Below are 25,216 nucleotides of genomic sequence, written 5' to 3' on the forward strand. Positions count from 1 at the left end.
ATCAAACATCGCACAAAGCGATCCTTCCCTATCCGAACTTCCTTCCCGCACCCCCAGAATGCCTGTCTTCCAGAACACACCCCTGCCCTGCCTCTCATAGCATCCGCATCCGCTTCCGTCAGCACGTTGTCTATATGCAGACCCTGCATGCAGAATTCGATATTCGCCTACGCACAGCACTGTATCGGCCCGGCAGCGCGGGTACGTTCGGCTCGCCTGGTTTAATTTGTGTAGATGAGGGCGTGGGAGGCTCGGATAGAGCGGAGTCCGTTGGTATGGGCTTTTGGAGATTGTGGTGGTGCGATAAGGAAGATACTGATCGATGTATTGGCCGCTTCATAGGAACAGCACGCGTGTTTGCACGTTGCTCCGCGATAGGCAGACATGATATCACATTTGAGGCCAAGCAGAGCAGAGGAGTCCGCATGTGCGTCTCCAGCCCCTCCGCATCCGCAACGTGCATGGGCGCACCCTGCGCACGCCTTCTCGATGCGGCATCTCCCTCTACATAGACAAAACAACGGCCCTTCACTGCTGCCCTCGCCAGCACATCCCGATCCGCTCGCTCGCGGCACGCATGTCCCGGCCCCACCCGGGCCGCTCGAGCATCCGTCCCAGTTGAGTTCCATCGCGAACGAAAGCAGCCTCCTCACATCTTCAGAGCCCCCGTCCAACTCTCTCCTACCATGCCGTCAAACCTGGCATAGCACCTGCATCCGCGCCAGCGCCCACGCGTACCGCACCAGCTGCTCGCGAACCCCCACACCTCCGACCGGAGCGAGCCAGATGCCCCTCCCGCGCGAATCGGAGTCTGCCCCGCCGCCAAGCGGCGCCGCCGTTGCCGTTTACGTATTCCGCTGTTTCGAGCGAGCCCAGCCCGGCCCAGACAGTGCGACGGAAACTACAGCACATCCACTACTTACTCGCACGCCATCTCTGAAGGTAGTGTCTTGCGCGGCTAACCGGAAGAGGTTTATGGTAGGATCCCTGCATTTGCGAGGGAGAAATGGTGGACGAGGTAGGATGGGTGATGCGAGGACGCGGTTTTCGAAGTTGAAGCGTCGTGGGAGCGGAGCGGGGGCGGGATGGCGGGAGGAGGGTGGCAGGGCTTGGGCTTGGGGGGACGCATGCGGCGTGCGAAGGCTGGGGCGTGTTTTGTCTTGGGACACGGCAGGGCGAGGTTCGTGGCGTTCGCTCGCGGGCGTACCACGACGCCAGCAAGGCATCTGGCCGCGCATGGCGACAGCGTCCTTTGCCCGTGCGTGAGACTGCATACCCGTTTGCCAGAGCCACAGCCTGCATGCACAATTGCTCCAGTAGGAGCAGCCGCCGCCAGTGTGCAGAACAGCACAGGGAGTGCGCCCTCCTCGCCCGTCTCACCAGGTCGACTGTGTACATCTGAGTACACCCCTGCGAAGCCAGCATCCCTTTTCAGCATCCCCAACTCGAACCCCCTCCCTGGCCAACGCATTATTACACATCCTCGCGCGTCCATGCCCGTGCACAGTGACAACCAGCGTGTCTACCGTTCGTCCTGCGGGGGCGCGTCAGCAACGCGGGGTAGGTTCCAACCCCCTCTCGTCTCGCGCTGAGGGGGTGCTTGATGTGAGATGCGAGTGACGAAGCCGCAGCGGCGCTGTCGGAAGCCGCGGTCCGAGCGAGCAAGCGTCAGGTCACGTCAGTGCGATGTGCATCAGATCAGCTCAGGTCCTACGCTTCATTCACTAGCGAAAGGGAGACAAAATCAGATCAAGAGTGTAGAATGTGATGTGTACGCTTGCGCGTGCGAACCGTCTTGGATTAACAATCTCAGTCTCTCTCACACCCTGCTCAAACTCAAACGCTCCATGCGCATCCTGCGCGCGCCAGTCCAGCCTCGATTTCGTTCCGTGCTGATTACAAGGTATTCTATCGTGCAAACGTAAAGTGACAGTGAGAAAAGAAAAGAAATTCCCATCCCGTCCCGTCCCGTCCCAATCCCAAAGTCGCTCTATAATCAGGCTTCCGAAGAAGGCAATGTGAAAAAAACTCCGCGCAACTGTCGCGCAACGCCGCTGTAACGCCCGAGGGCTCGCTCGCCGAATGACTGAGGCGAGCGCCTAAATTCCTGTCGTAGAAAAAACATTGCCGTTGCTGAACATCATCTGTGCACCATTCAACGGAGCACCACTCAACTGTGCACCATTCAATTGTGCACCATGCACTTGGTCGTAACGCGCCGATCCATCCCATCCCATCATATTCCCATTCCAGCCCAGCCCGTGACCTGTATCCGGTCTCCGATTCATGGGTGTCGAGGGTTGCGAGTACATGGGTGTCGAGGGCTGCGAGTGCATGGGTGTCGTCGGTTGCGAGTACATGGGTGTCGTGGGCTGCGAGTACATGGGCGTCGTGGGCTGTGAGTACATGGGCGTCGTGGTCTGCGAGTACGTGGGAGTCGTAGGTTGCGAGAACGCGCCGAGTCCATAGTTCTCTGTGAACTGGTACATGGGCACCACGCTCGACTGCTGCTGGTAGTATGAATGCATGCCGTATTGCGGAATGGCAAGCGGCTGCGGCCGGGCGTCCACAGAGAGCTCCTTGTTCTTGTGGTCGTCGGTGATGTGGAAGACGTCCGACACGTGCTGCGCGAGCAAGCCATTGTCGAGCGTAAAGGTGAAGATGACGCGGTAGCCCTTGGGCGTCTTCTCCTCCTGATGCCGACAATAGCAGGCGATGCGCATGGCAAACTCGACCTGTCGAGCACGAGGTGTGAACTGCATCTCTGCGTCCTCTACCTCTCGGAGCTTCTTGTGCTCTTTTTCGTTAATCATGATGACGCGGTCGTTCTCGTAGAGTGTAAACTCGTCCTCATCCTCGCCGCGCTTCTTCTTGCGGTCGTAACGCTTGCGCTCGCGCTCTTTGCAGCCCTGGCAGATGAGCACCTCGCCTCCATTCTGCGGGTGTGAAGGATCATCCTTGTCCAGCTCGGTGACAGAGGTAAAAGCTTCGGGCCGGCGAGGGATTGGCTCGGTGCCCGCGGCCCGCCGCAGCGCGCGTTGGCGGTCCTGTGGGGCCTCAATGGCGGTTGCGCAGACGAGGTGGACATTCATCTGCAGCACGGCACCCTTGGATTCAATCTCTTGCCTCTCTTCATCAGAAGCAAAGTGCTTGGGCTTGGCGAGCGTCTTGCGTGGAAACCGGATATACTCGACGTTGTCCAGCGGATCCAGCGTGAGCGTCATCTTGATTTGCGTCTCGGCCCGGGTCTTTGTCTTGTCCGGGACGAGAGAGACGTGGGGTGCGTCTCGTGACTGCGGAATGAGGATTGCGTCAGTGAAACCCGGGGCGGCACCCTCGGGGGAGCTGACGGAGCTGCGGTCGCACATGAAGCCGCGTGGAGAGTTGGACTGGCTGAAGATCATGTCGGTGGCGGGCGAGGGGTTGTTGGTCGCCATGGGGGAGTCGCCCATGGTGAGGAACTGGTCGTACGGCTCCGACGAGTCCATGTCAGAGTCCTGCTTGATGGGCGGCGCCCATTGGCCTCGCAGGTCAACGCCGGAGTCGTGGGCGTTTAGGTCGTTGTAGAACTGGCTATGAGAGGAATTAGAGGAGGTGGCCAGATCCTCTAGCAATATGCTGGTAGTCGAATGTAGCTCCTCGGGGGTCACTGTGGTGGGAAAGGAAATGGGCACCTCGTCGAAGAAAGCGGCCATGTCGTCCCGGGCGGGCGGGAAGAGTTGGGCGCCGTCCATGGCGGGTGGTGTGTGGTGGAGGCTGCGAACAGAAAGTATCAATAGAAGCTCGGGTGCATGCAGAGATGCACGGAGCGGTGCGGTGCAGCGCGGCGTCTGACTTATATACCGCGCAGCGAGCCCAGAATTGTGCGGTCACGCAGCGAGCAATTGCTGCAGCGAGTGCGGGCGCAGCAGATGGGCGTGCGGTAGCGACGGTGGCCGTTTCGTTTCGATAGTGGTGTCCTGTCCTGGGCAGGATAGCTCCCGTGGGTGAGGGCGCTGGGGCGGGTCGTCGCGCCGGGGCTGGGACAGCGGAGCGAGTAGCGGGTCGGGGGATGCAAACTGGGTCGCGCACACTGCTCAGCGGAGGCGGCGAGGGGTGGTCGAGGAGATGCAAACTGAAGTGCGTGCTGGGACGGGCGCTGCACCGTGGATATGGCCGGGCCTGGGTATTTCTCTTTGCTAACAGGCCTGACCCCACTCCCCCGTCGCTCGCCGTGCTAGACGTCAGATCACGCATCCCTGCCGCCTGTGCGCAAGCGGAACACCAGGCCAAGGGCTCCTGCTTCGAACGGCCTGCGCCTGCGCCTGCGCTGCGCGGTGCGCGCCCGCCGGCAGGCCCCGCGCGTTCTCGCTGCCCTCCAGCGGCCTAGCGTGCGTCAGCGACGACGGCGTGCGCAGCAGCCGTCGCGGTGCCGGTTGACGACGCCCAGGCGCTCGCTCCACCGTAGAGGCTGAGGTGCTGAGGTGCGGCCATGGGCCCCCGCCACGGACGCCAGGCGGCGGGAGATGTACAGTACCTCGAGCGCATGGGGCGCCGCATGGGGCTGCTCGTCTAGGTGCAGAGTTTGCGGCGCCCAAGCCGCCAGCCCAGCCAGAGTGCAGGCCTCTCGTCCTGACAGGCGCTCGCCGGCGGGACTCGTCGGCGGTGCAACGCGACCGTTGTGCCTTCATCTAACCGTGCAGCCAGCCTGCGTGCGGCGTATCGCTGGGCCCTGCAAATCATCATGTACGATGCCATCGACGCTATCGCGCGCCGCGCAACGCCCCAGCACTCTCCGCAACAGTAGCTCGCCCGCGCTCCAGAGGGCCGCGTCCTGCTTCAGCTGCCCGCAATGTGACGACGGCCGTCTGCCCGTTGCAGTCCAGGCGGACGGCCCTCCGTCGGCTTCCACAGCGCTGGGCTCGCTGCCAGTGCCAGTGCCATTGCCAGCTGCGCCCACCAAGCTGTGGCTACGGCCTACGGGCCCTTGGGGATGCACCTGCACCTGCACCGCTATCGTCGCAGCCCTGCCCATCCCGATAAAACTCTGCACTCGGCCTGGCTTATTCGCGCATTCAACTGCGTAACAGAAACAAACGTATATTTCGCTCGTTATTATCACCACCAGCACCCTAGGTCCGAGTCCGCTGGTCCCCGCCTTCGGTGGCAATCGCGGCCTCCTTCGCACAGTTTCTCGGGACTGGCGGGGCCTGGCCCTCGCCATTGGCTACGAGTCGGCTCATTCCGGTGCACGGCATGCCGAGCGACCTCCTGGATGCTGTGTCTGTGTCTGCAAAGCTGTCATGGCAGACAGGTTGCTCAATGCACGCAGAGCGTCTGATTAGCTCTGCCAGGCGCCCTCCCGTCGATTACACCTTCCCGCATTGTCTCTGACCAGTGGCCGCTATCTCAACTCCCTCACCCTCGCCGTGCATTCTGTACCCTTACATCACCTCCTCTAGAGCATCGCTTTCCTGGAACCTTTCGATCGTCTAGACAAGTGCAACATAGAATCCACGAGATCATCATCCTGCGCAGAAACCTGTCAAACGATCCGCAGTTAACGAGGCACTCGTCTCTAGAAAGATGCGTGGTTCCCTCAGGCTTCCTCTCATTACATCAACCTCTCTCGGAGAGGCTGCTCTTCGCACATCGATTACTACCCACCACGGTACTGAATGCTGCCAGAGTAAGCGGTATTTTTAGAATATACCGATTGAGACTTGGCAGTAGACGGTCAGGAACTATGGACCCTCCGTTCCCCTCGAAGCCATTGGGATCATTCCGGCTGCATCGAGCAATTTTGCAACGCACTTCTGTCATCCGCGCCGTATTGTGCGTGGCGTGAAGTCGAAACAGAGTGCAGTTCTTGATGGAGCTAGCCCCACAAACCGTGGTTCCTTGACCCGTGTCGGACCAGAGATCACGAAATGGTAAGGCTTAGTACACGACGCTTCCCATGGTACATGTGATGGCTCCGCCGAGCGGCTTCACGACTCTTACCACACCCGCATGTACTACGCATTGTCATCAGTCACTAATGAATCACCTCATTCAGATCAATGCATTGATGCACTTCAGCTTTACGAAGGAAAGTATCTGACACCATGCCTGGCCAATTCTGGCCTTCGCAATTATACACTCGGTACACCACACCCGTCAGTCAACACCAGCGCCATGGGAAGACAACATCCACGCGAGGTTCTCGACGCACCAATCATAGTTTCAGCATTTCAGCATCTCAAATGCCTCGTGTGCGCCCCTCTTTTGGACCTTCCAAACTGTGTTCTCTACTACTGCCTCACATTTGATGGATGGTTCGCTCAACTCATCCCATCACAGCCGAGTTTCCTTTTTTTTTTTTGGAAGATTCCACTGCGTCTCTTACACTGCCTCGCCTTTGGCTAAGGTTTCAAACATACCTCAACTAGATCCAATAGACATGCTATACCGTCGATCACAGCTTTTTCGAGCCACGGCCAAGATGGTTCACTCTCTAGACCAGACGCATCTGATCGTAGTACATCGCGTTATGGAATAGTAATCACCAGAGTATAATCGATAAGGCGTTTTCAATGGCAGTGTCAATCGAATAGCAACGACAGCTTACGATGTCTGACCATATTCTCTGGTCGCCAATGGAATACACCGACCCGCATACGGCGTTGCAGTGCAGCACGACTGCCACTGATTCTGCTAGTTGCTAACGAAAAGTGCATACTCTTGTGCAGCTTGATCGGTCGACTGCATGCTTCGAAACATGTTCTGCATCGCTGTCTGAGAGGTAGCCTTTGCGTACAGCGAGCGCCACCTTTAGCAATTCTGTAATCCCGGTACCGTAGAATACGTCAACTCAATCAATTTCTTCGATCCTAGTACCGTAGAACAGGTGCCGACGCTGTTGTCTAATCGATGCACCAAATGACTGACACTGTATTACTAATGATGGTACAGTTCTCCTCTGCGCATCCGACTAGAGTCGGGTTGCAAAGAGTCTGTACATCGCCCTCGTTGTGTTTCTGCCGAGGTTACTCGCACAAAGACAGTACAGGTTACTTACCGCTCGCGGAGCAGACCAGACGGCGTGGATGGAAGCTTTCAAGCGTGCAGCGAGCAGTGTTTGATCGGTGAGCCCACGCAAGTCTTCGGGATCTCGCGCGAGCTGCGAAGCGGGGAATTCAGTTCGAGTTCTTTCGTTTCCGCATGCTACCGTGAGCCCACGACACTGATCTTTGGTGTGCTTCGCATTGATTGCCAGATTGAACGTGTCAGGCCCGCAGCACCGCCTAGAGCAGCGTCCCAAACTTCTCGCATAATTTGCGTTGGTATGATCAGGTCTAAGGTGCATCTGGGACTGACCAGCCTTGCCTGAGGTTCGGGTGGATGAACGCATGCCGAGCACATTGCAGGAGGCATACATGACAAGCCCACATGGTAGCAACGTTTCAGACAACGCTCGTCCAATCGACCGTTATCAATAATCACAGCAAGATTTCGACACTTTGACAGCCCGCAATTCTGAGCATAGTCTGGAACGGAGCAAGACGCTTCGTCAAGGGGCGCTGGCCAGCCGGCCAATGACTTTTGCGTGCGCGGCACACCATCTTCACCCCCGCACCTGCGCTTCTGCACCCAAGAACGCCGCGATGCTGCAACAGTCGCTTGACCCTGTCCTCGCCTAAGGATTTGCAGCGTTCGTGCATGGCAGGGCTTTGTCTGCTTCCGATCCTTTCCTTCCCTTCTCATGACATCCGGCGAACCGTGCCTTCCTCAACTGCATACGTCCGACCCAACACTCAAGGATGTCTATAACCTTCCTTATCCCGGTGTGTCGATTCTATGAATCACCGACCACATCGAGCGTGCCTACTAACGTCTGTCGTCCTGGGATATTCCGTCGTGGACACTACCCACGCCAAAACGAGCCCTTCAGCGGAACCTACTTTTAGCGCGTGTGGTGTGAGGCCACTTCTGCAGTAGCCTTCCTTCGCATCGTGTTTGAACAGGCACAGCAACTCTTTGCGCTCGCGGGCCTTGCCAAGCATATCGCTTCCCTCTAGAAGCTCGCATCGAGGCGTGAAAAGCATCCCAATCAGACTCTTTTCTCGAGTTAACTCTTCGCCTGAAAGCCTCTTGCTACCTTTACCGTAGTTGCACGCCCAAGTCCGCTCTGGATACACGTACATCTTACTCGGCCCTCGTACCCGAACGCCACCTGGGTCAAGATCGGGCCCTTTCTTGGTCTGCGTACAGCTAACGCTCTTCTCTACCCACGCCCTCACCTAGACGCCGCGGAGACGGCTGTGCCATACACGAGCAGCCAGTTCCCTGCTAGCTGCTGACCACAGCACCGCCTTTCTCTCCGCAAGCTCCCACTGGTGTGCGCGGCGTCGTAGTGCCGGCGGCTATCGTGGTCTCGCAGATGGGGACTGAACACGCCCAACCCAGCTCCATTCCAATGCGTTCTCCACCTCGCGCACGCTCGTCACAGCGCGGACGCTGTTCCGCGGAGGACGCGCGCGAAACTCTCGTTCTCGGACCAGCTTTTGCATGAGGGCCACTGTACAGACTTCATCGGGCGGCTCCGATCAGGGCTTGGCCTCCGAAGGTGCGCCGTCTAGCGAGGTCGAGCGGATGTTCGGTGGAGCAATGTGCATGCGACGGTGGATTGGCGGTACGCGGGGAAGAGCAGGTCTACGCAGGGCGAGGTACCGGTACTTCTGTATAAATGTAGGCGCGAGTCGGGCGCCGGATTTTGGGCCTTGAGTAGCCGAGGGTCTGACTCGCAATTCCGCGCGTGGGGTGCGTTTGTTAGAGAAGCATCGCGGATCGTGCCGAGCGCATCAGGCGTAAAATCTCACCCAGGATGCCGAGGGCGCTGCCGAGTGGGTGGTGCAAGATGTTCAAGGGTTCGTATTTCGTGGCCTGATGTGCTGGTCTGTTGAGTACAGCATTCCCAGGGAGACCTGAACTGATAGTGCGGTCTAGATCGATCAGTGGCACACCAGACGTACTAACACGTCTTGCATACTCCGGCGATTAACATGTGTGAACAGCAGATAGATCAAAGCGGTAATTATTACAGCCCTGGCCTGAACATACAATTTTGTTTGGCCTACCATTCCGATCTTCCCCGGACCCTGACTATCGATCTAACTTACCTTGAATCTCTTTCAGAACCCAATAGCATGGTCCTGTGGCGCCTGTCCTTAGTGGTTAGATGCGAGAGCAATTGCAGCAGCATCCATGTCGAGCTGCGGAGTGAACAGGACGGACAATAATGCAGAGCCCGAAAGACGTGGGCTCCACATAGTTTGCCATGGACCGTAGCTGGCTGGGACAAGCAGGCGGCACCAGAGTGAAGTGCATACTACGACCACATCGTTTTGTCCCTGAGGCCCTGCCTAGCGGCCGTGCAATACAGGATATAACACTGCTTGCTTACCTGCCGAGACTCGATTGTATGAACAGAGCTGTGTATAGAAGCCTGCTTGGGTTTGGAGACCAGGCATATGGAGTTGTTCAGTGCAGCTTTGATGACCAAGCTACCATGTGTGCCAGTAGAGCTGTTCCGGGATGCTTGATAGATATATCTAGCTGGTGGGTTGCTTTGCGACGCTTTTCGACGGGCAATGCAAAGCAGCATCTGCAGCGCTTTCCATGGTCCCACCGCAGCTTGCAGACTTCCAACGAACCGAACATGTTGGCGGATGCAAGCATCATTTTCTGGCCGTGCTGTTGCTCGTTTCTCCGTCCGAGCCTGTCTGATTTACACTGAGGAGTAGTCTTCTCGTCCCAGAGCGAGGATGTCCCTGGTGCAGGTGGCCCGTGATGACGGTACCTTTCTCAACATGTTTAGATAGCCATTGGCTGGCCCTCTTACAATGCTCATTTTGGTAATATGCCTGCTGGCAGCCCTTGCGTGTGTATTATGTTGGGAGCTTGGATTCGTGTTGGGTGTTAGCAACGTGATAGTCAATGCTAAAAAGAGGGTGGTTGTTGGTGTGTAGACTTTACTTCGGCTCCTCGTCGGGATGGTGAGGACATGACAGTCCCGCTGGGTCTGGAATGTGTCCTTCCGGATGACTTCTGTTTTGCTTCTTCGTGTCTGTCTGTGGGAGCTTCCAGGTCGACTAACGTCCCTCCCTACGTGGCGAGACACCCTGTGTGGCGAGACGAATGAGAGGTACTTCGACTTTCAGCAACTACACAACCGATGCGCACAACAAATGTTGCAATAGTTCTATGAAAATAATCTGTCGCAGCTAATTCTAAATGTCTATAATCTACTCTCTATAAATTACGTTTGCATTGTTGTCTCTAAGCCTGATTTGTACAGCGCCTGGTGTTGTAACGTAACAGACTTCCCTCCCTATAGCGCCAACCTCGAGACCTTATTACTCTAAATGCTTATAGAATAACCTTTTCTAAGCCCTAGGACCATCCTCTTGTTTTTGGAAGTCATTGTTAGCCCTATGCGCGCTGCAGGCACAATTTCATATAGGCCGCTATGTCGAACAGTACCTCTAGCAGAACTAAATCACTAATCCTCGCTAGTAGGAGGTGACTCCGCACGTCTTACCTCGTACACTAGTAAAGTATTTTATAATAAGGGATGTGGCTGTGCGATTTGTATAAGTGTTCGAATTATCTCTAAATCCGACTTAGGATTAGGAGCAGTGATAACACTTAGCCTGGTGGGTTTTTTTTTTGTCAGCTAACGCGCTTCCCGCGTCGAAGTCGACTTCGAGAAAGCGATCCCGATCGCCCGTTTCGACGTTATGACTTTGACAAACTTGGTATTTGTACAACGTTCTTGTGGTGCGGTATGAGGGTACAAGTAAGGCCTACTGAGTTGGTCTCGGCGGATGTCACGTCGATACTTTTTAGAGACAAGGGCCCACGCGCGAAGTGATAAGCTTTATTGAACAAGGACTAGACAGGGAGAGTATGAAACGCTTGTCGTTATAATACTATGACACAAAGCAAGTCTTCACCTCATCCCTAACTGATGGAGCTGTGAGATTGAGTAAGCCAGACGTTCCTGGGTTCGAAAGGATCCGGGTACTCAGCTGTAGATTGGTAAGCCTCTGGAAGCTCGACCAGCTGATAGAGAAATTGGTATTCTGATTGCAAACCCCACCCCTGTGTCTTTTCACGTCCCCAAGCTAGTGCCTTTCGAAGTATGGTCAGCGGTTTGAAGGTCGATCGCTTTGGCGTCCTTATCGCCTTGTTGAGTAACTCTTTCGGCTTGTCGGTAATAGAGAGAAATAATCGTAGTATGTCGGCAGCCTGTTGTGTATTCGAGACGTCGACCCTGTGGCTTTCCTTTTTGGCCTCTGGGTGGATGAGTCTATCATGAGGCTTGAACAACCCATCAGATTCTCGTCCAGGTATCAATACGTGTTCCTCACATACGTCAAGAAGCGAATCGTTAAACTCCTGACGCGAGTCCACCTCCGAATCCCAATTCAGCCATTTATCCATCGCGAGCGTTGTTTCATTTCTTCTAGAAGCGTGTTCTTCCCCATACAGTCCAGCCAGAGGATCTAGTCCTAGCTTTTCCGCATATAGATGGTAATGCTGGAGTGCTTGCCTACCGTGGACTGAACTTCGCCATGACTCACCCGTATCGAATGTGACGAGAGAAGGTGGCCCAATGTGCTGCCCGGGCATCTTGACGGTTTCCGTGAAGGGCGCATTTAAAGGCCTTCTACGGCGCGGGCTACTGAAGATATCGTAAGCGACCACCACTGCATGCTCCCACAAAGTGTTGTTTCCGATCGGTGACTCGATTCCAAGTTCAGAACGGTCGCCAAGAATTTGGAGTAAGAACCAAAGAGTCTCCCGCCGGTCCGGAAAGGAAAATTTCCCATCTACCCAGCTGCCTAATGCAAATAAAACGAGAAACTCAACATCTACGAGCTTTGAGGTTCGATTGACCGCTTTTAGGTAGGGAAGAATTCCGTTGTAAGCTGCGAAACTACGAATGTTGGCTTGGGCCCAGAGGGGCACATGATTGGCGAGATGTAGAGTCTCTGGTTCCAAGCAGCTCGGGGCCATTCGAACGGACCAATGTGCAAAGAGCTGGCAATCTTGTCGATCGATTGAGTTGCATGCCAAATCCTGCGATGCCGAAGCCATGGTCTTATCTACAGCCTCCATATATTTAAGCATGAGTGAGTCTTCAATAACGTTATCGGCGTTCCGGCGACATACGTCCATGGCGAGATCCAAGATCCTTTCGCTGTAGTTGGTTCGATCTGAAATCCTAGGTGCTCTTAGATGTTTACTTTCGCCTAGTGGAGGATTCGAAGTCTTCAAGATGGAGAGGATTCCAAATGCGATGTGTGTACCGGGGCTAAATGTCGTGTCGCTGGTGAGAGAGAGCATGTCGTCCCACACGTCTTGGCTGGTCACAAACTCAGCTACAGAGCGATGCAAGTAGGCTACCACCGGAGTTGGAGGCCAAAACATGCTCGCAGTCGGGATCTCACGTACTTCGAGCAGTCCACAACAACGGCTCCGAACACGAGCTTCGATTCTTTCGGAGTAACGCTTTGGCATCTGGGTATTCCAAGCATCCGTGCTTAAGTTAAGCGCAGTAGATGGTTGTTGGATGGCAAAGGATAGCAGGAGTAATTCGAGAGGTTCATCATTGCCACGAAGCCTCCACCACTCAAAGATTTGGAACATCTGCGAGGCCTGTACCTGATAGTCTGAGGGCATTTTCTGCATCATTCGGGTATAGAGCTCCCGTAAATCAGATGGCAAGGCACGAAGCTTAGGAAGAAGATCATCGAAGTCGTCTCCATCTTCCAGCCCCCGCAGTAGAAGTCCAATGACAAGTCGAACCCAGAGAAATACTCCTTCTGCTTTCTCCTGAATCTCCGCCTTCAGTGTTGCAGCTTTTTCCGGCGACTCGGCTTGGAGTTCTGCCATCATCGGATGCGAACTCAGTCTGTCCCGAATGAAGACGCTCATATCATCCTGTGTCAAATCCTGGAGCCTTAGCGTTGGAGATTGCCTGAACACATTAAGGCAGGCATTGATCGGTCGGCTCGACACTACGACTTTGATCGCCGAAGAAGCTATGGAACAGAGGAAGGTTGACATGTCCCGATGGTCTCCCTCAAACTCGTCAACACCATCAATGAAGATGCAGATGCGCAAAAAAGATGCAGATCGAATCTTCAATCGCTCAAAGGCACTCTTGAGTTCAATGTAAGAGGGCGGCTCGTCATCGCTGATGGGAATTCCGTCGGCATACAGGGTTGGGAATACAGCGGGTATGAGATCGTGATATTGAGTGAGTACGCTGTGTAGTAGAGAGCGGAGCATGCCAGTATGGCTCTTCTGTAACTGGGTCCCAGCATTCCAGAAGAAAAAGTGCTGAGTGAGAAGCTTGTGTTGGCCAGCCCATTTCCGGAGTCCTGCTTTCGTTTGTGGATGCGATACGATGTACTTCATTAGTGTCGATTTGCCGCTCCCTGCTTTCCCATTTATGAAGTATGGTAAGGGAACTTCCGCCCCGGAAAGATGAGCACAGAAATCATGCCAGGGTGTATTCGCATGCGGTTTTCGGAAGATCCAATCGAACGTTGTTTGGTGCGCTTCCTCGACCTCCTCGAACCGCCATGTTCTTTGCCGGAAGTCTAGCCAGCGTAAAATCTCTCCCTCTCGGGTGTCGGTGACCGAGGAACGAATCTTCTGGATATCTTCCATGCATGAGTCCATCTGTTTTTGCAACATGTCTAGTTTCGGACCAGATTGTTGCTGGACTAGATCATGCAAGAGGCTTAAAGCTCTTCTCAGCTCAGCGTCGTTCTGTTGGGATGAGTCATTTCCCGCCTCTATTGATTTGAGATGTTCAAGGACCTCGTGGTGGCTGCCAGTCTCCCTGGTGCGTAGAGAAAGCGTTGTTGCAAGCAAAAGAGACCCCTGCAACTTGTCCAGCCTAGAAATATACGCTTCAATATGATTATGATGCCATTTTATCTTAAAACTTGATTGAGCACTCCCTAAGCGTGAGGATGGCTTCGACGTCGTAATGAGCTCATCGATGTATGCGACGAACTCCTCTCCAGTCTTTTCGCAGTCCATGGCCACGTCGAGTAGATGCTGATCACATCAATGCTTGTCCAAACTGTTAGCTACTGTGCTTTCGCAGCATACCTGCTCTTCCTGCTCAAGTGTGGCTGTATTCGCTTTGAGCCGAGTCACGATTACCCGAGTTTGTTGCGTGAGGTTTTGGGCGACTTTACACAGACCGAGCAGAGACGAGGGAGCGCCCATCTTCTTGATCTCCTTGGCGAGAGATAAAAGCTGGCCAGAGAATTGCACGAATTGCACGACATTCCCAGCGAGACCGACGGCGACAAGAGCTTCCATATTGTCGAGCGGATAGAATGGGGAGAATAGAAGTATCGGAAAGCACTTGCGATGAACCAGGCTGAGGATGACTTTCCGGTGTCGTGCCAGCCAAGGCGGGGTGCAATCTCAAGAGGCTGAGCTTTCGCAACTTGATTGGATAGATGTCGCGCGATCTGATGATTGGTGAAAATTCAAAAGCGGCTCAGCGTGAATGTACCCAAGGCAACATGACAAGGTGCTGATAGATCCGTTTGAAGGCAATGAAGTGTGTTAGCTAGGGCGCAACAGGGAAGGAGCGACTGAATATTATTTAGGAAAACTTACGTATTTTAACATCTTGCGCTCATCCCACAAAGAAAAATCGAAAGACTATGCATAGATTCAAAGGCTGGACGATGGTTAGCATAAGTCCATTTATGCCCTGGAACAACTTTGCATATCAAAGGAGGTATTGAGAACCCCCGGAGCTATCGCCATATTCTGAGGCGTACTAGTGAGGAAGAAAGTCCACCAATTCTTCTACTCGCAAAGCCTTGACAGCTCGTCAAGATTCCACATTTTCCCAATTGGAGTACCCTATCACACGAGCAGCCATTCATGCAAGCACAAACCCTCCTCAAGCGCTGGAGGCCATGCTTCAAAGGCCACGGTATCGCCAGCTACTGTAGTGAAATGGTGCTCGTACAGCCAGCGAACCGTTTTCTCATCTCCTTACAGACCAATTGCAACAGTATTTTCCTACGTGCCACTACTATACTCGAGTTCAGATGCATTACGAAGAGAAATGTCAGTTCATAAGCTTAGGACCACCTAAGAAGATTCACTTGTGCTAGCAAACATAGCCGCTTCAAATGATCAGGATGTCTCCAGATCAAGTCGTTGTACCCTGCCATTTCAAAGTCTCTTCCATCTCATCCACCGTGATTCCGTGTCTCGAGACGGGTAAAGGGGATTGCCATGCTTACGTCCGTACCACCTCAGCTACGCCGCCTGTCACAACTCCCAATCCTAAGTCGGATTTAAGATAATCCGAACGCTTATCCAGTTCGCACAGCCACATAGCGGACATTAATTACCATACCAGCGCAGGATGTAAGGCGTGCGGAGTCATCTCGCATTAGCCAGGATCAGCAGTTCGCTTCCGCTCGAAGTACTCTTCGACGGGGTGGCCCTGCATGAAACCGCGCCTCGCAGCGCGCATAGGGCTGATGATAACTTCCTAGCATTAGAGGGAAGTTGCGAGCGTAGAATTAGGCTATTCCACCAAGATTTAGAGCGAAAAAGGCTTGAGGTTGATGCTACGGGGAGGGAAACCTGTTATGCCACAATACAAGGCGCTGTATAAATCAGGCGTGGGAGCGACGATGCAAACGTAATTTTTACGCAAAGCAAAACATAGACATTGAGATTTAGCTACAGCACAATATTTTAGAGAACTATAGCAAAATCCGTCGTGCGCATAGGTTTTCTGGTCGCTGAAAGTCAGTACTCCTTAAGTGTCTCAACACACAGGGTGTCTCGCTATGCAGGGAGGCACATTTAAGGATACTGCTTGCTCGTTTGAAGGAGGAAGGCAGAATCAGGAAGCGCTGTTACCAGGACTGCGAGAATTTTGCGCTTTTGAGGTAAGGCGATGATGGCGATGTTGGTTTGGAGGTTCGTAGCCCAAGGGATTACTCTCCAAGTGCAACTATGGCGACATTTGCGAGATCCGAAAACAGCAACATGCGCATCAGACGAAGGTTGCTCTAATTAGTCTCCACTGTCTTCAGCTACCCCCAGTTCAAATTCACTTTTGCCGTCTCTCCTCCGCTCCCTCAAGCCCTTCTAGCTCTTGTCCCCCCTCCGCCTTCTCACCTCCCTCACCTTTAGCTTTCTCCAACCGCCTCATCTTCCTCTCCACCATCAAGCCCAACATCACCACCCCCATCCCCCCAAACCCCGTCAGAGCAACCGCCTGCCATCCCCACCCCCTCGCATACGCTTCCCTTACCACCCTCTGCACCTCCGCCGGAAACCCGCCCACCGCCTCCGCAGACCCCTTAATCGCCGCCATCTGCTCTGCCGTGAGCTTCCCGCTCAGTCCAGCCGCCGTATGGCTGTTAAGTATATTAACGCTGACGGCAACCCCAATCGCACCGCCCAAGCTGCGAAACTGCCCAACCCCGCCCATGCCCACGCTGATGTCCCGCGGCTCAAAGTACAGCACAGTCGCAAGCACCGTGGCCGCCGACGTGAAACCCAGCCCGAATCCCACAATAGCCTCGAAGCCGTATCTGCTCGCCGGGAACGCGAGCAGATTCGCAGACGGGAGAACAAGCAGGCCCACGCCCAGCGTCTGGACCGCGTTGCCCACGAGCAGCAGCCAGAAGGCGGGGACGCGCATGTTGGACAGGAGGTACGCCGAGAGCGCGGCGCCGAGGGGGTCGACGAGGGTCACGGGGAGGAGGCGGTATCCCGCTGAGAGGGCGGAGGCGCGGTCGACGACCTGGAAGCGCTGGGGCAGCGCGACGGTCAGGCTGAACATGATTGTTGCCATCCAGAAGGCCTGCGCGAAAAGGCCCAGGCAGAAGCGGTTGGTGAGGATGTGCCAGGGGAGGAGGGGCTCCTGGGCGGTTGTGCGGGTGGCTTGGGCTTTGGACCAGAGGAGGAGGGCGGCGTAGAGGGCGACGCTGGTGAGGAGGGGTGCGAGGACGAGGGCGGCGGTCCAGGGGGTGCCGGTGCCGGATTGCTCCAGGGCGGTGAGAAAGAGAGTTGTTGCGCTGAGCATGAGTAGAGCGCCGAGGGAGTCGATCTTTTTGAGGGCGCCGCGCGAGATTTGCGGAGCTTCGGATTGGTGTGCGTAGGGGAACCGGGAGGGGATGGCGAGGTAGAGCAGGGCGATGCAGAGGGCGCCTGTGGGTACACTGGTTGTAATGAGCTTCGCTCCGGGGACGCACACAGGGGATGGAAGTGCCATACTTGAGCCAGAATATCCACCTCCAGTCTGTCTTTTGGCTGATCAGGCCGCCGAAGATGGGCCCGAAGAGGCTGCTCATTGTGGCGACGCAGGAGATTATGGTCGAATAGAGCGTGTACTGGTCCGGCGTGCACATCTCGGGCAGGATGACGAAGGTCATGGTGTACATTGCGCCTCCGCCAATACCTTGGAATGCTCGAAACACAATCCTGGAGAGGACCTCCTCGTTAGCGGTTTTCTTCATGCACAGTCATATCTGGGTCGAATGGGAGAGCAAACGAAGCTTACAGCTGCGTCAATGTCCTCGCCAACGCACACGCAATCGACGAAACGATGAATATTCCCAGACCCGCCGCCACCATCGCACGCCTTCCGAAGATGTCGCTCAACTTCGCCGTGATAATGAGAAAGCCTGAATATATGCGCTCAGCATAGCCCTCTCTCCATCCCCTTCAAACACGCCCGTCTCAAGCAGTGGGAGGAGCAACACATACCAGTATACGTCAGCAGATACGAATTCACCACCCAGCTCCCCCTCTCGAACCCGCCCAGTGCACTTGTAATCTTGACCAACGCTGTGCTCACAATGGTGCTGTCTAGCAGCGAGAGAAACAAGCTGAGGCAGAGACTAACATCGCGCCGTTAGCAACACGTTCCTAGACGGCAGTGCAGGACCTCGACGTACGACAACGTCAAGAGATTGAGCTTTACGCCTGAAAGGGTCATGCGCTCTGGGTCTGAGCCCTCGAGGATTTGCTGGGATGGTTTCGCGTCGGGGGGTTTTGCGTTTGCGTCTGCGATTACGGTGGCATTTTCTGCGTCTCTTTCTCCCGGCTTTGCGTCCATCTTCGGGACCTCCATTCTCCTGGCTGTCGGCGCGATATGGGGTTTGTAGGTAGCACACCTCCCCAACGACTTAGGGGAACCAGTCGAAATCGTGCTGTTCCTCGCCTCGCTTGTCGGGATCCTTCCAGGGGTCCCTCCACCACAGTGCAATGCAATGCAGTACAACAGCGTCCTCCTCTTCACCGCGTGCAGTCTACACTCAAAAGATCGTCGTATCGTCTACTTGTGACCCCATCGCCATCCCGCGAAGTCAACACCGGATCATCGTCCACCCGCGCCGCTTACAGTCGTTGAAGGATCCGGCACCGGCCAGGATGGACATCTCGGCTGCGTGCCGAATAGGGCAGGGGCACGTCAATGCGGACTGTCTCACCTCAGCCGGAGATAAGTACTCGCGCGGCGCGGACTCGCGAAGACTGCTGACTGTGTTGGGACGTGATGTGCGCTGCGGAGGATTTGCTTCGAGGGCGGACCGTGCGGTGGTGATGTGATGTACGGGGGAGGTGCGGTTGCATGGAGGATGGCTTAACGTGTTGGAGTATGCACCAAGATCCGTGGATTACAACAATGTACGAAAAGGGGAGAGGCAAGGAAGCAGAGTCGTAAAGGAGGGACGTCTTTTCTACAGCGCAGCGGTAGCTAACAGGACGTACAAACGGACAAAACGGAAACTGAAAGGTACGAAAGATGATAAATCAACATGAACGCTCAATAACAATGTCAAACCGGGTATAATGTCCAAGAGAATGCGCCGAGCCATCCGGTCCCTAACGTCCAAACAGCCCAATTATGATACCTAATCCCAGTTCTTTCGATCATGATGCACAGCCCGCAACTCCTGCAGCCCCATTGCCTTCTCCTCCGCGTCGTCGTCGAAGGGATTTCGCTCCAGGGTCGGCGCCCTCGGAATTCCAACGTGTGCCTCCGGATCCTGGCTCTGCCGCAAATGGTCCCGGCGATACGCCATGCTGAGCTCGCGCTCGCTGGCCATGCCGATACCAATGAGGTCTTCGAGGCGACTTGTTTTGAAGCTCGTTGGCTTCCTCGGCACCGTGAAAATGAGATAGATGGCCGTGAGCATGGCGAGCAGCGGCGGCAGTGTGAACAGGACAGCAGAGCGCTGGCCCGAGCCGACGCGCGTGCAGGCAAAGGTCGCGTGGCCTTGCGCCGCGGCGCGAAAGTTGACGGGGTCGGCAAGAGGGCTGCTGCTGCGCATGCTATCGAGTGTAGACATTTGCGACATGGTGATGCCGGTTGTGAGGCCGAGGACGTCTTCGAGTGCGTTGGTGGATTGATTGAAACCGTAGGGCGCGCTGCGGATGAGCTTTTGCCAGGAGGCGACGGTCGAATAGCGGTCCGAGGTGTCGGTGACGTTGAGGGCTTGGTTGAAGATGGTGTTGGTCATGCCGTTCCAGTAGCGACCTTCTGAGAGTGGAGCCACGAGTGCGGCGGCGGCACCGCCTGCGTAGCCGTTGCCTAGGGTCCAGTTGGCTTTGTTGTTTGTGGTGGCAACACAGCCGTCGACGCCGGATATCAGTTTGGAGTAGGATGGTGTGGTTGTGAGGGTGCCTTGCTGTAGCTCAAGGGTCAAAGTTCGCCATTTGATCGTCGGCTGGACGTCAATGTCGCAACTTAGGGCATATGTGAGGTTTTTGGCGACACCGGCGCTCATCGCCTCGTAACTGTCGGCGTGTCTAGCGAGAAAATCTTCGTCGCCTATCGAGGCAGCGAGGGTAAGACTGATGATTCCGGTAGCGCCCATGGCAATGGTTCCCTTCCCAACACTGTTTTCCTGGGGGCAGAAGCGAGAGACCATGACGCCAAATTTGCCGTTGGGGTCTTCGGCATTCGCTTGGGTGAAGTTGCAGCCGCCAGCTTCGACGGATATCTGGTGGTAGACGGCTTCCGCGTCAGTCACTTTTTCGGGGATGTTTGACTTGAAGGAAACACTGCCTCCAGGACGGCACCTGACTGGGTTGGTGGCCATAACCGGAAGACATTGAGAGACTGTGCGCAACATGGACTGGTTGACCTTTGCACCGTGGAGGCCATCAAACGGCTCGACAATCTCAGGGAAATCGGTGTAGAATATTTCTGGCGTTCCTATCGCTGAGCTTTGGATTCCAACCCCGTTACGCGAGTATGCTACGTGTGCCGGGTTGATGGTATTGATGGATCCCATAAACTGTGCGCCGGACCAGGATGGACATCCAAGGTTGGTCGTGGCATAGTACGCCGATCCATCATCGTTGTTCCAAAAGGTTCGAAACTCCCACAGGGGCGATGACCGGTCGGTGTTGTTGCTGGGCAACATCCTTGTACATTTGTTGTCGGCCCCACTATGTATGCGGGGAGGCTCCAGGTCCGTGAAGCATGTAGTGTCGGTCAAGGTCACCGCAGCTACGACGGCTGTTGTAATGAGGCCTGTGAACAGGAAAGAAAGCTGTGGTAAAACGGTAGTCTTGAACGATGTGATCCGTTCGTAGAATGTGTTTATGCCCAAGACCTGTACACCATGCACCGTCAGCAAATGTCTTACAGATCTCACCCTCGTCAAGTGTCGGAGAATTACTCACAGCGCGCCATTTCTGCATAATATGGGGACTGTGGTGAAGTTGATATTTGACATCTGAAATTTCGTGGTTGATTTGGCGTAACCATTGTTTCTGGATTTCACCGCTGGCATAGCGAGCGAGTACTGTTGCGACGATTGCGCTGGCGATGTTGTATGCGACCTGAGATTGTCAGCAACGCATCTTGCAAGCTCGATGAAGACGCACTTTAAAGCTGGTCGTCAGTCTGTAACCCGGCACCACGATTGTGGCAAACACCAGCGTGAAAGTGAATATGAAAATGGAGAAGAGAATGAAGATGGCGACCAGCAGGTTCACTGGCACGCCAGATAGTCTGTGGGACATTTTGTCCCAGCTATTGAATCATAACAAGCGAGCGTAGATCGTGTACAGCTACCAGAGCTATGTCCAGCGATGTGGTGGTTGTGCAGAAGTGGGAAATGGGTGACACAAGGGCAAGATGACAGCAGAGGGTGGACCAGGTCTTCAACAACGAGTCCGGGGAAGGATGCAATACCGCCAGGTACGCGACGGGTGGCGTCCAAGAGAACCTGATGCTCGACTGCAGGCCTGAAATGGCTATGAAACTCCGACGGGTGCTGGGGCGCTGTGATTGGTAGGTAGTCCGGCGCTAAACCGGACATGGGGGCTGTACAAGCCCACCCATGCACTGTAGGCAGTGTTTCTAGAATGACACAGGCACAAACCGTCGAACCCGAGTCGTCGGTATACAGCGCAGAGCCCATGTTCCAAGAGGAGGATGCGGTGGCTACACGTCCAATGTAATACTGCGTCTCCGCTGCACTCGCGCGACTTGGAATCAAGGTACATCAGGAATGCCCGCTCACATCCGCTACACAGGGCTCGCACGAACGCGTCCGACAGGGAAGCGAAGCGTGCGTCGTCAAGTCGTCATTCCACATGGCAGCGAACCCAAGATCTGTGCATGCCCGAGGTGTATAGAGGCTCCCCCTGCAGCGCTTGCTCCTTCACGGACCGTTATGGGCATCGGGGATATTCTTAGACAGCGCTTGAGCTTCCGACGCTTCCGAAAGCTGCAAGAGGCATCGTATTCTCTTCGAGGCGAAATACCTTGCGGTTCTGGATGCTGACACTGTGGTCGCCAGGTGCGCCGCGAGGACGGAGTTGCACGTCGGAGCACAGCGTTAGGATGCAGCTCTTCGACGTCTCCATCAACCATGTTGTCGTCCGGGTGAGGGGGACTCATCAGGCTGGCCGCTTTTGGTCACGGCCATGTCGGTCACGTTGTAGCGTGTCCACAGGGTCTACGGGCCCGGAGCGTGGCGTGCACAGCTCGGCTACGGGAGCGAGCGGCGACGGCAAGGTGCAAGGAGAACGGGCTGGATCAAACGTCACGAAGAGGACAGGCATGCAGGAGTGGCCGACGTGTGTGAGGTCGGCACACAGCAGTCGCAAGATGTGTGCCGTTGGTGTCTGGTGTACGCGAACAGCAGCCGAGGCGCAGCAGGGGTCCGCTGATAACGAATCAGAGCACCCCGCGCCAGACGCCCGTTACGTCGTCTGGCGGGGAGTGGTGGTTCACTTTTTTGGCGGCGGCGGGAGCTCGAGCAGACGCAGCTCCCAGTCCTCTCGTCGAGGTGCATGCCGCCAGTCCGCTTCACACTGCGAGGACCTTGTGCTTCTGCGCGACAGCTGGTGACGCCATCGCTTGCCCGCGCAACCTTCCCGCCGGCGGCCCCACCCGCTCGCGATAGCAGCACCCCGCGAGCGCAACTGCGCCGCTTCCACACGCACATGCTCAGGATGGACGCGCGACACATTTCGGAAGGCGCGGCCCCGGGGGGCGATGGCCTCAAGCTGGTCAACCGCCTGGGCGAGAGCAGGAGCCCGTATGTAAGTGCCGTGCAGCCATCCCCCGCGCGTTGCGCCCCGGCTGATGGCAGCGCAGGTGCGCGCACACATGAACAACCCCGTTGCGTGGCAGATCTGGGGCCCCGAAGCACTCGAGCTGGCAAAGGCGACGGGCCGGCTCATCTTCGTCAGCATCGGATATGCCGCCTGCCACTGGTGCCATGTCATGGAGCGCGAGTCCTTTGAGAATGCAGAAGTCGCCGCCCTCCTCAACGAGTCCTTTATCCCCATCAAGATCGACCGCGAGGAGCGGCCCGACGTCGACCGCATATACATGAACTACGTCCAGGCGTCGACCGGCTCGGGCGGGTGGCCGCTCAACTGCTTCATAACACCAGACCTCGAGCCCATCTTCGGCGGCACCTACTGGCCCGGCCCTGGCTCGACCATGGCCGGACAGAGCCACATCGGCTTCGTCGGGATCCTCGAGAAGATACGCGACGTGTGGAAGAACCAGCGGCAACGGTGCCTCGACTCGGCCCAAGACGTCACCGCCCAGCTGCGCGAGTTTGCCGAGGACGGCAGCATCAGCCGCAAGGAGGGGGCCGACCAAGATCCCCTTGATCTCGAGCTGCTCGATGAGGCCTACGAGCACTTTGCCGCAAAGTACGACCCCACGTACGCCGGCTTCGGATCAGCGCCCAAGTTCCCCACGCCGACGAACCTGGTCTTCTTGCTGAAGCTGTCGCAATATCCAAAGGCAGTCGCCGATGTGGTCGGAGCAAAAGAATGTACCAATGCAAAGGACATGGTTCTGGCAACACTTTCAGCAATGAACAGGGGTGGCATCCACGACCAGATCGGCCACGGCTTCGCAAGATATAGCGTCACAAGGGATTGGAGCCTACCACACTTCGAGAAGATGTAAGCAGACATTCGCAGCAGTGAACACATTGTGCTGACAATGCTTAGGCTGTACGACCAAGCACAGCTACTGCCGGTATACCTCGATGCCTACCTCCTGACACGGAGTCCTGACCATCTGGCCGCCGTCCACAACATTGCCACCTACCTCACCACCCCTCCCATGCAATCAGAAACTGGCGGCTTCTTTTCTGCCGAAGACGCGGATTCGCTGTACCGATCGTCTGACAAGGAGAAACGAGAGGGTGCATTCTATGTATGGACCTTGAATGAGTTCCAAGACATCCTGGGCGACCGAGACGCCGACATCCTTGCCAGGTATTACAACGTCAAAGACGAAGGCAACGTTGATCCAGAGCACGACGCGCATGATGAGCTCATCAATCAAAACGTCCTAGCAATCAGCAGTACCCCCGCAGACCTGGCCAAAGAGTTCGCCCTTTCCACGGAAGAAATCGAAAAGACGCTCTCGGAAGGCCGGAAGAAGCTCCTGGCACATAGAGAAAAGGAACGGCCGAGGCCTGCGCTGGACGATAAGATTGTCGTCTCCTGGAACGGGCTTGCTATTGGCGCGCTCGCCCGCACCGCAGCTTCACTCTCCGCGTCAGGTCCCTTATTTGCACAGTTATACCTCGCCGCGGCGGAAAAGGCCGCTGCTTTCATCCAGAAAGAACTATACGACCAACAAGCACACACGCTCCGACGCGTCTACCGAGAAGGCCCCGGCGACGTGCCAGGCTTTGCGGACGACTACGCGTATCTCATCTCGGGCCTGATCGACCTCTATGAAGCGACCTTCAACGACGCATACCTGCGGTGGGCCGATGACCTCCAGAAGACCCAAATCGAGCTCTTCTGGGACAAGCAGCATCTAGGCTTCTTCTCCACGCCCGAGGGCCAAAAGGATCTCATCATGAGGCTGAAAGACGGCATGGACAACGCAGAGCCCGGCACCAACGGCATCTCGGCGCGGAATCTGGATCGCCTCGGTGCGCTCCTCGAGGACGAGACGTATGTGCAGCGCGCGCGGGAAACGACGAGCGCATTCGAGGCGGAAATCATGCAGCACCCATTCCTCTTTCCGGGGATGATGGACTCGATTGTTGCCTCCAAGTTTGGGACCAGGCATGCTGTTGTCACGGGCGAGGGGGAGAAGGTGGAGGAGTGGCTAAGGAGATATAGGGAGAGACCTGCGGGACTGAGTGTTGTGAGCAGGATCGGAAGCAACCTGGGGGGATGGCTGAAGGAGAGGAACACGTTGGTGAAGAGCATGGATGCAGGCAAGGAGGGTGTTATGGTTTGTGAGCAGGGCGCGTGTAGGGAGGAGCTCGGGTGGGGGATGGAGGGAATGGGTGACGCGCTTCAGGAAATTAGTGAGCGGTAGCTAGCTGTGCATGTTTCTCTTTTGATGTCGGACATTGCGGGTGATGGTATCGATGTGGAGGCGTTAGGAGCACTCGAACAACGAGATGTCCACTCTGCCCTCCAGCGCTGCTAGTAGAAAGAAAAGCCTGTACGATTGTCATGTTTGCGAGGCAAGTTTTTCTCGGAATACAACATCTTCATTCGCTACATGCGTGGTGCTGACGCCATGCTACCCGTGAGCGATGGCTTGACGAGACAGTAGGCCGTGCGGCTTCGTCTGTTCGTTTTCTAATGGAATGTCCTACTTGCTGCCTTGAACACCGAACTCCGAGGGGTAAAGAAGAAAGTACAAACCGTCTGATCG

At 55.7% G+C, this 25,216-nt stretch overlaps 7 protein-coding genes across 7 annotated transcripts; 2 read left to right on the forward strand and 5 right to left on the reverse strand.

The window, feature by feature from the left end:
- Positions 1–155: 155 nt before the first annotated feature.
- On the forward strand, positions 156–1,517 carry CC84DRAFT_500884 (uncharacterized protein). Its single transcript, XM_018186553.1, has one exon. It carries the CDS (start codon positions 385–387, stop codon positions 1,264–1,266), a length of 882 nt encoding a protein of 293 aa, XP_018041315.1. The 5' UTR covers positions 156–384; the 3' UTR covers positions 1,267–1,517.
- A 254-nt stretch (positions 1,518–1,771) lies between these two features.
- On the reverse strand, positions 1,772–4,137 carry CC84DRAFT_1161756 (uncharacterized protein). The gene has a single exon (XM_018177829.1). The coding sequence runs from the start codon at positions 3,732–3,734 to the stop codon at positions 2,100–2,102; it is 1,635 nt and encodes a 544-aa protein (XP_018041316.1). The 5' UTR covers positions 3,735–4,137; the 3' UTR covers positions 1,772–2,099.
- A 3,011-nt stretch (positions 4,138–7,148) lies between these two features.
- Positions 7,149–8,127, reverse strand: CC84DRAFT_500923 (uncharacterized protein). The gene has a single exon (XM_018186556.1). The coding sequence runs from the start codon at positions 7,723–7,725 to the stop codon at positions 7,186–7,188; it is 540 nt and encodes a 179-aa protein (XP_018041317.1). The 5' UTR covers positions 7,726–8,127; the 3' UTR covers positions 7,149–7,185.
- A 2,856-nt stretch (positions 8,128–10,983) lies between these two features.
- Positions 10,984–14,370, reverse strand: CC84DRAFT_1203248 (uncharacterized protein; the record flags this gene model as incomplete). Its single annotated transcript, XM_018181812.1, has 2 exons — positions 10,984–14,100; positions 14,155–14,370. 2 exons carry the CDS (start codon positions 14,368–14,370, stop codon positions 10,984–10,986), a joined length of 3,333 nt encoding a protein of 1,110 aa, XP_018041318.1.
- Positions 14,371–16,141: 1,771 nt separating this feature from the next.
- On the reverse strand, positions 16,142–18,387 carry CC84DRAFT_1139860 (MFS general substrate transporter; the record flags this gene model as incomplete). The annotated part of the gene is made up of 5 exons (XM_018176262.1): positions 17,997–18,387; positions 17,806–17,939; positions 17,600–17,723; positions 17,314–17,520; positions 16,142–17,258 (listed from the first exon to the last, which is right to left on the reverse strand). Exons 1-5 carry the CDS (start codon positions 18,170–18,172, stop codon positions 16,142–16,144), a joined length of 1,758 nt encoding a protein of 585 aa, XP_018041319.1. The 5' UTR covers positions 18,173–18,387.
- Positions 18,388–18,767: 380 nt separating this feature from the next.
- On the reverse strand, positions 18,768–21,324 carry CC84DRAFT_1256675 (uncharacterized protein). The gene is made up of 3 exons (XM_018184643.1): positions 20,938–21,324; positions 20,734–20,892; positions 18,768–20,663 (listed from the first exon to the last, which is right to left on the reverse strand). Exons 1-3 carry the CDS (start codon positions 21,073–21,075, stop codon positions 18,954–18,956), a joined length of 2,007 nt encoding a protein of 668 aa, XP_018041320.1. The 5' UTR covers positions 21,076–21,324; the 3' UTR covers positions 18,768–18,953.
- A 990-nt stretch (positions 21,325–22,314) lies between these two features.
- CC84DRAFT_1161761 (uncharacterized protein) lies at positions 22,315–25,058 on the forward strand. The gene is made up of 3 exons (XM_018177830.1): positions 22,315–22,605; positions 22,661–23,487; positions 23,536–25,058. Exons 1-3 carry the CDS (start codon positions 22,354–22,356, stop codon positions 24,869–24,871), a joined length of 2,415 nt encoding a protein of 804 aa, XP_018041321.1. The 5' UTR covers positions 22,315–22,353; the 3' UTR covers positions 24,872–25,058.
- The last annotated feature ends 158 nt before the right edge of the window (positions 25,059–25,216 follow it).

The sequence above is a fragment of the Paraphaeosphaeria sporulosa genome (genome assembly GCF_001642045.1).
Source record: "Paraphaeosphaeria sporulosa strain AP3s5-JAC2a unplaced genomic scaffold CC84scaffold_2, whole genome shotgun sequence".
NCBI classification, from domain to species: Eukaryota; Fungi; Ascomycota; class Dothideomycetes; order Pleosporales; family Didymosphaeriaceae; genus Paraphaeosphaeria; species Paraphaeosphaeria sporulosa.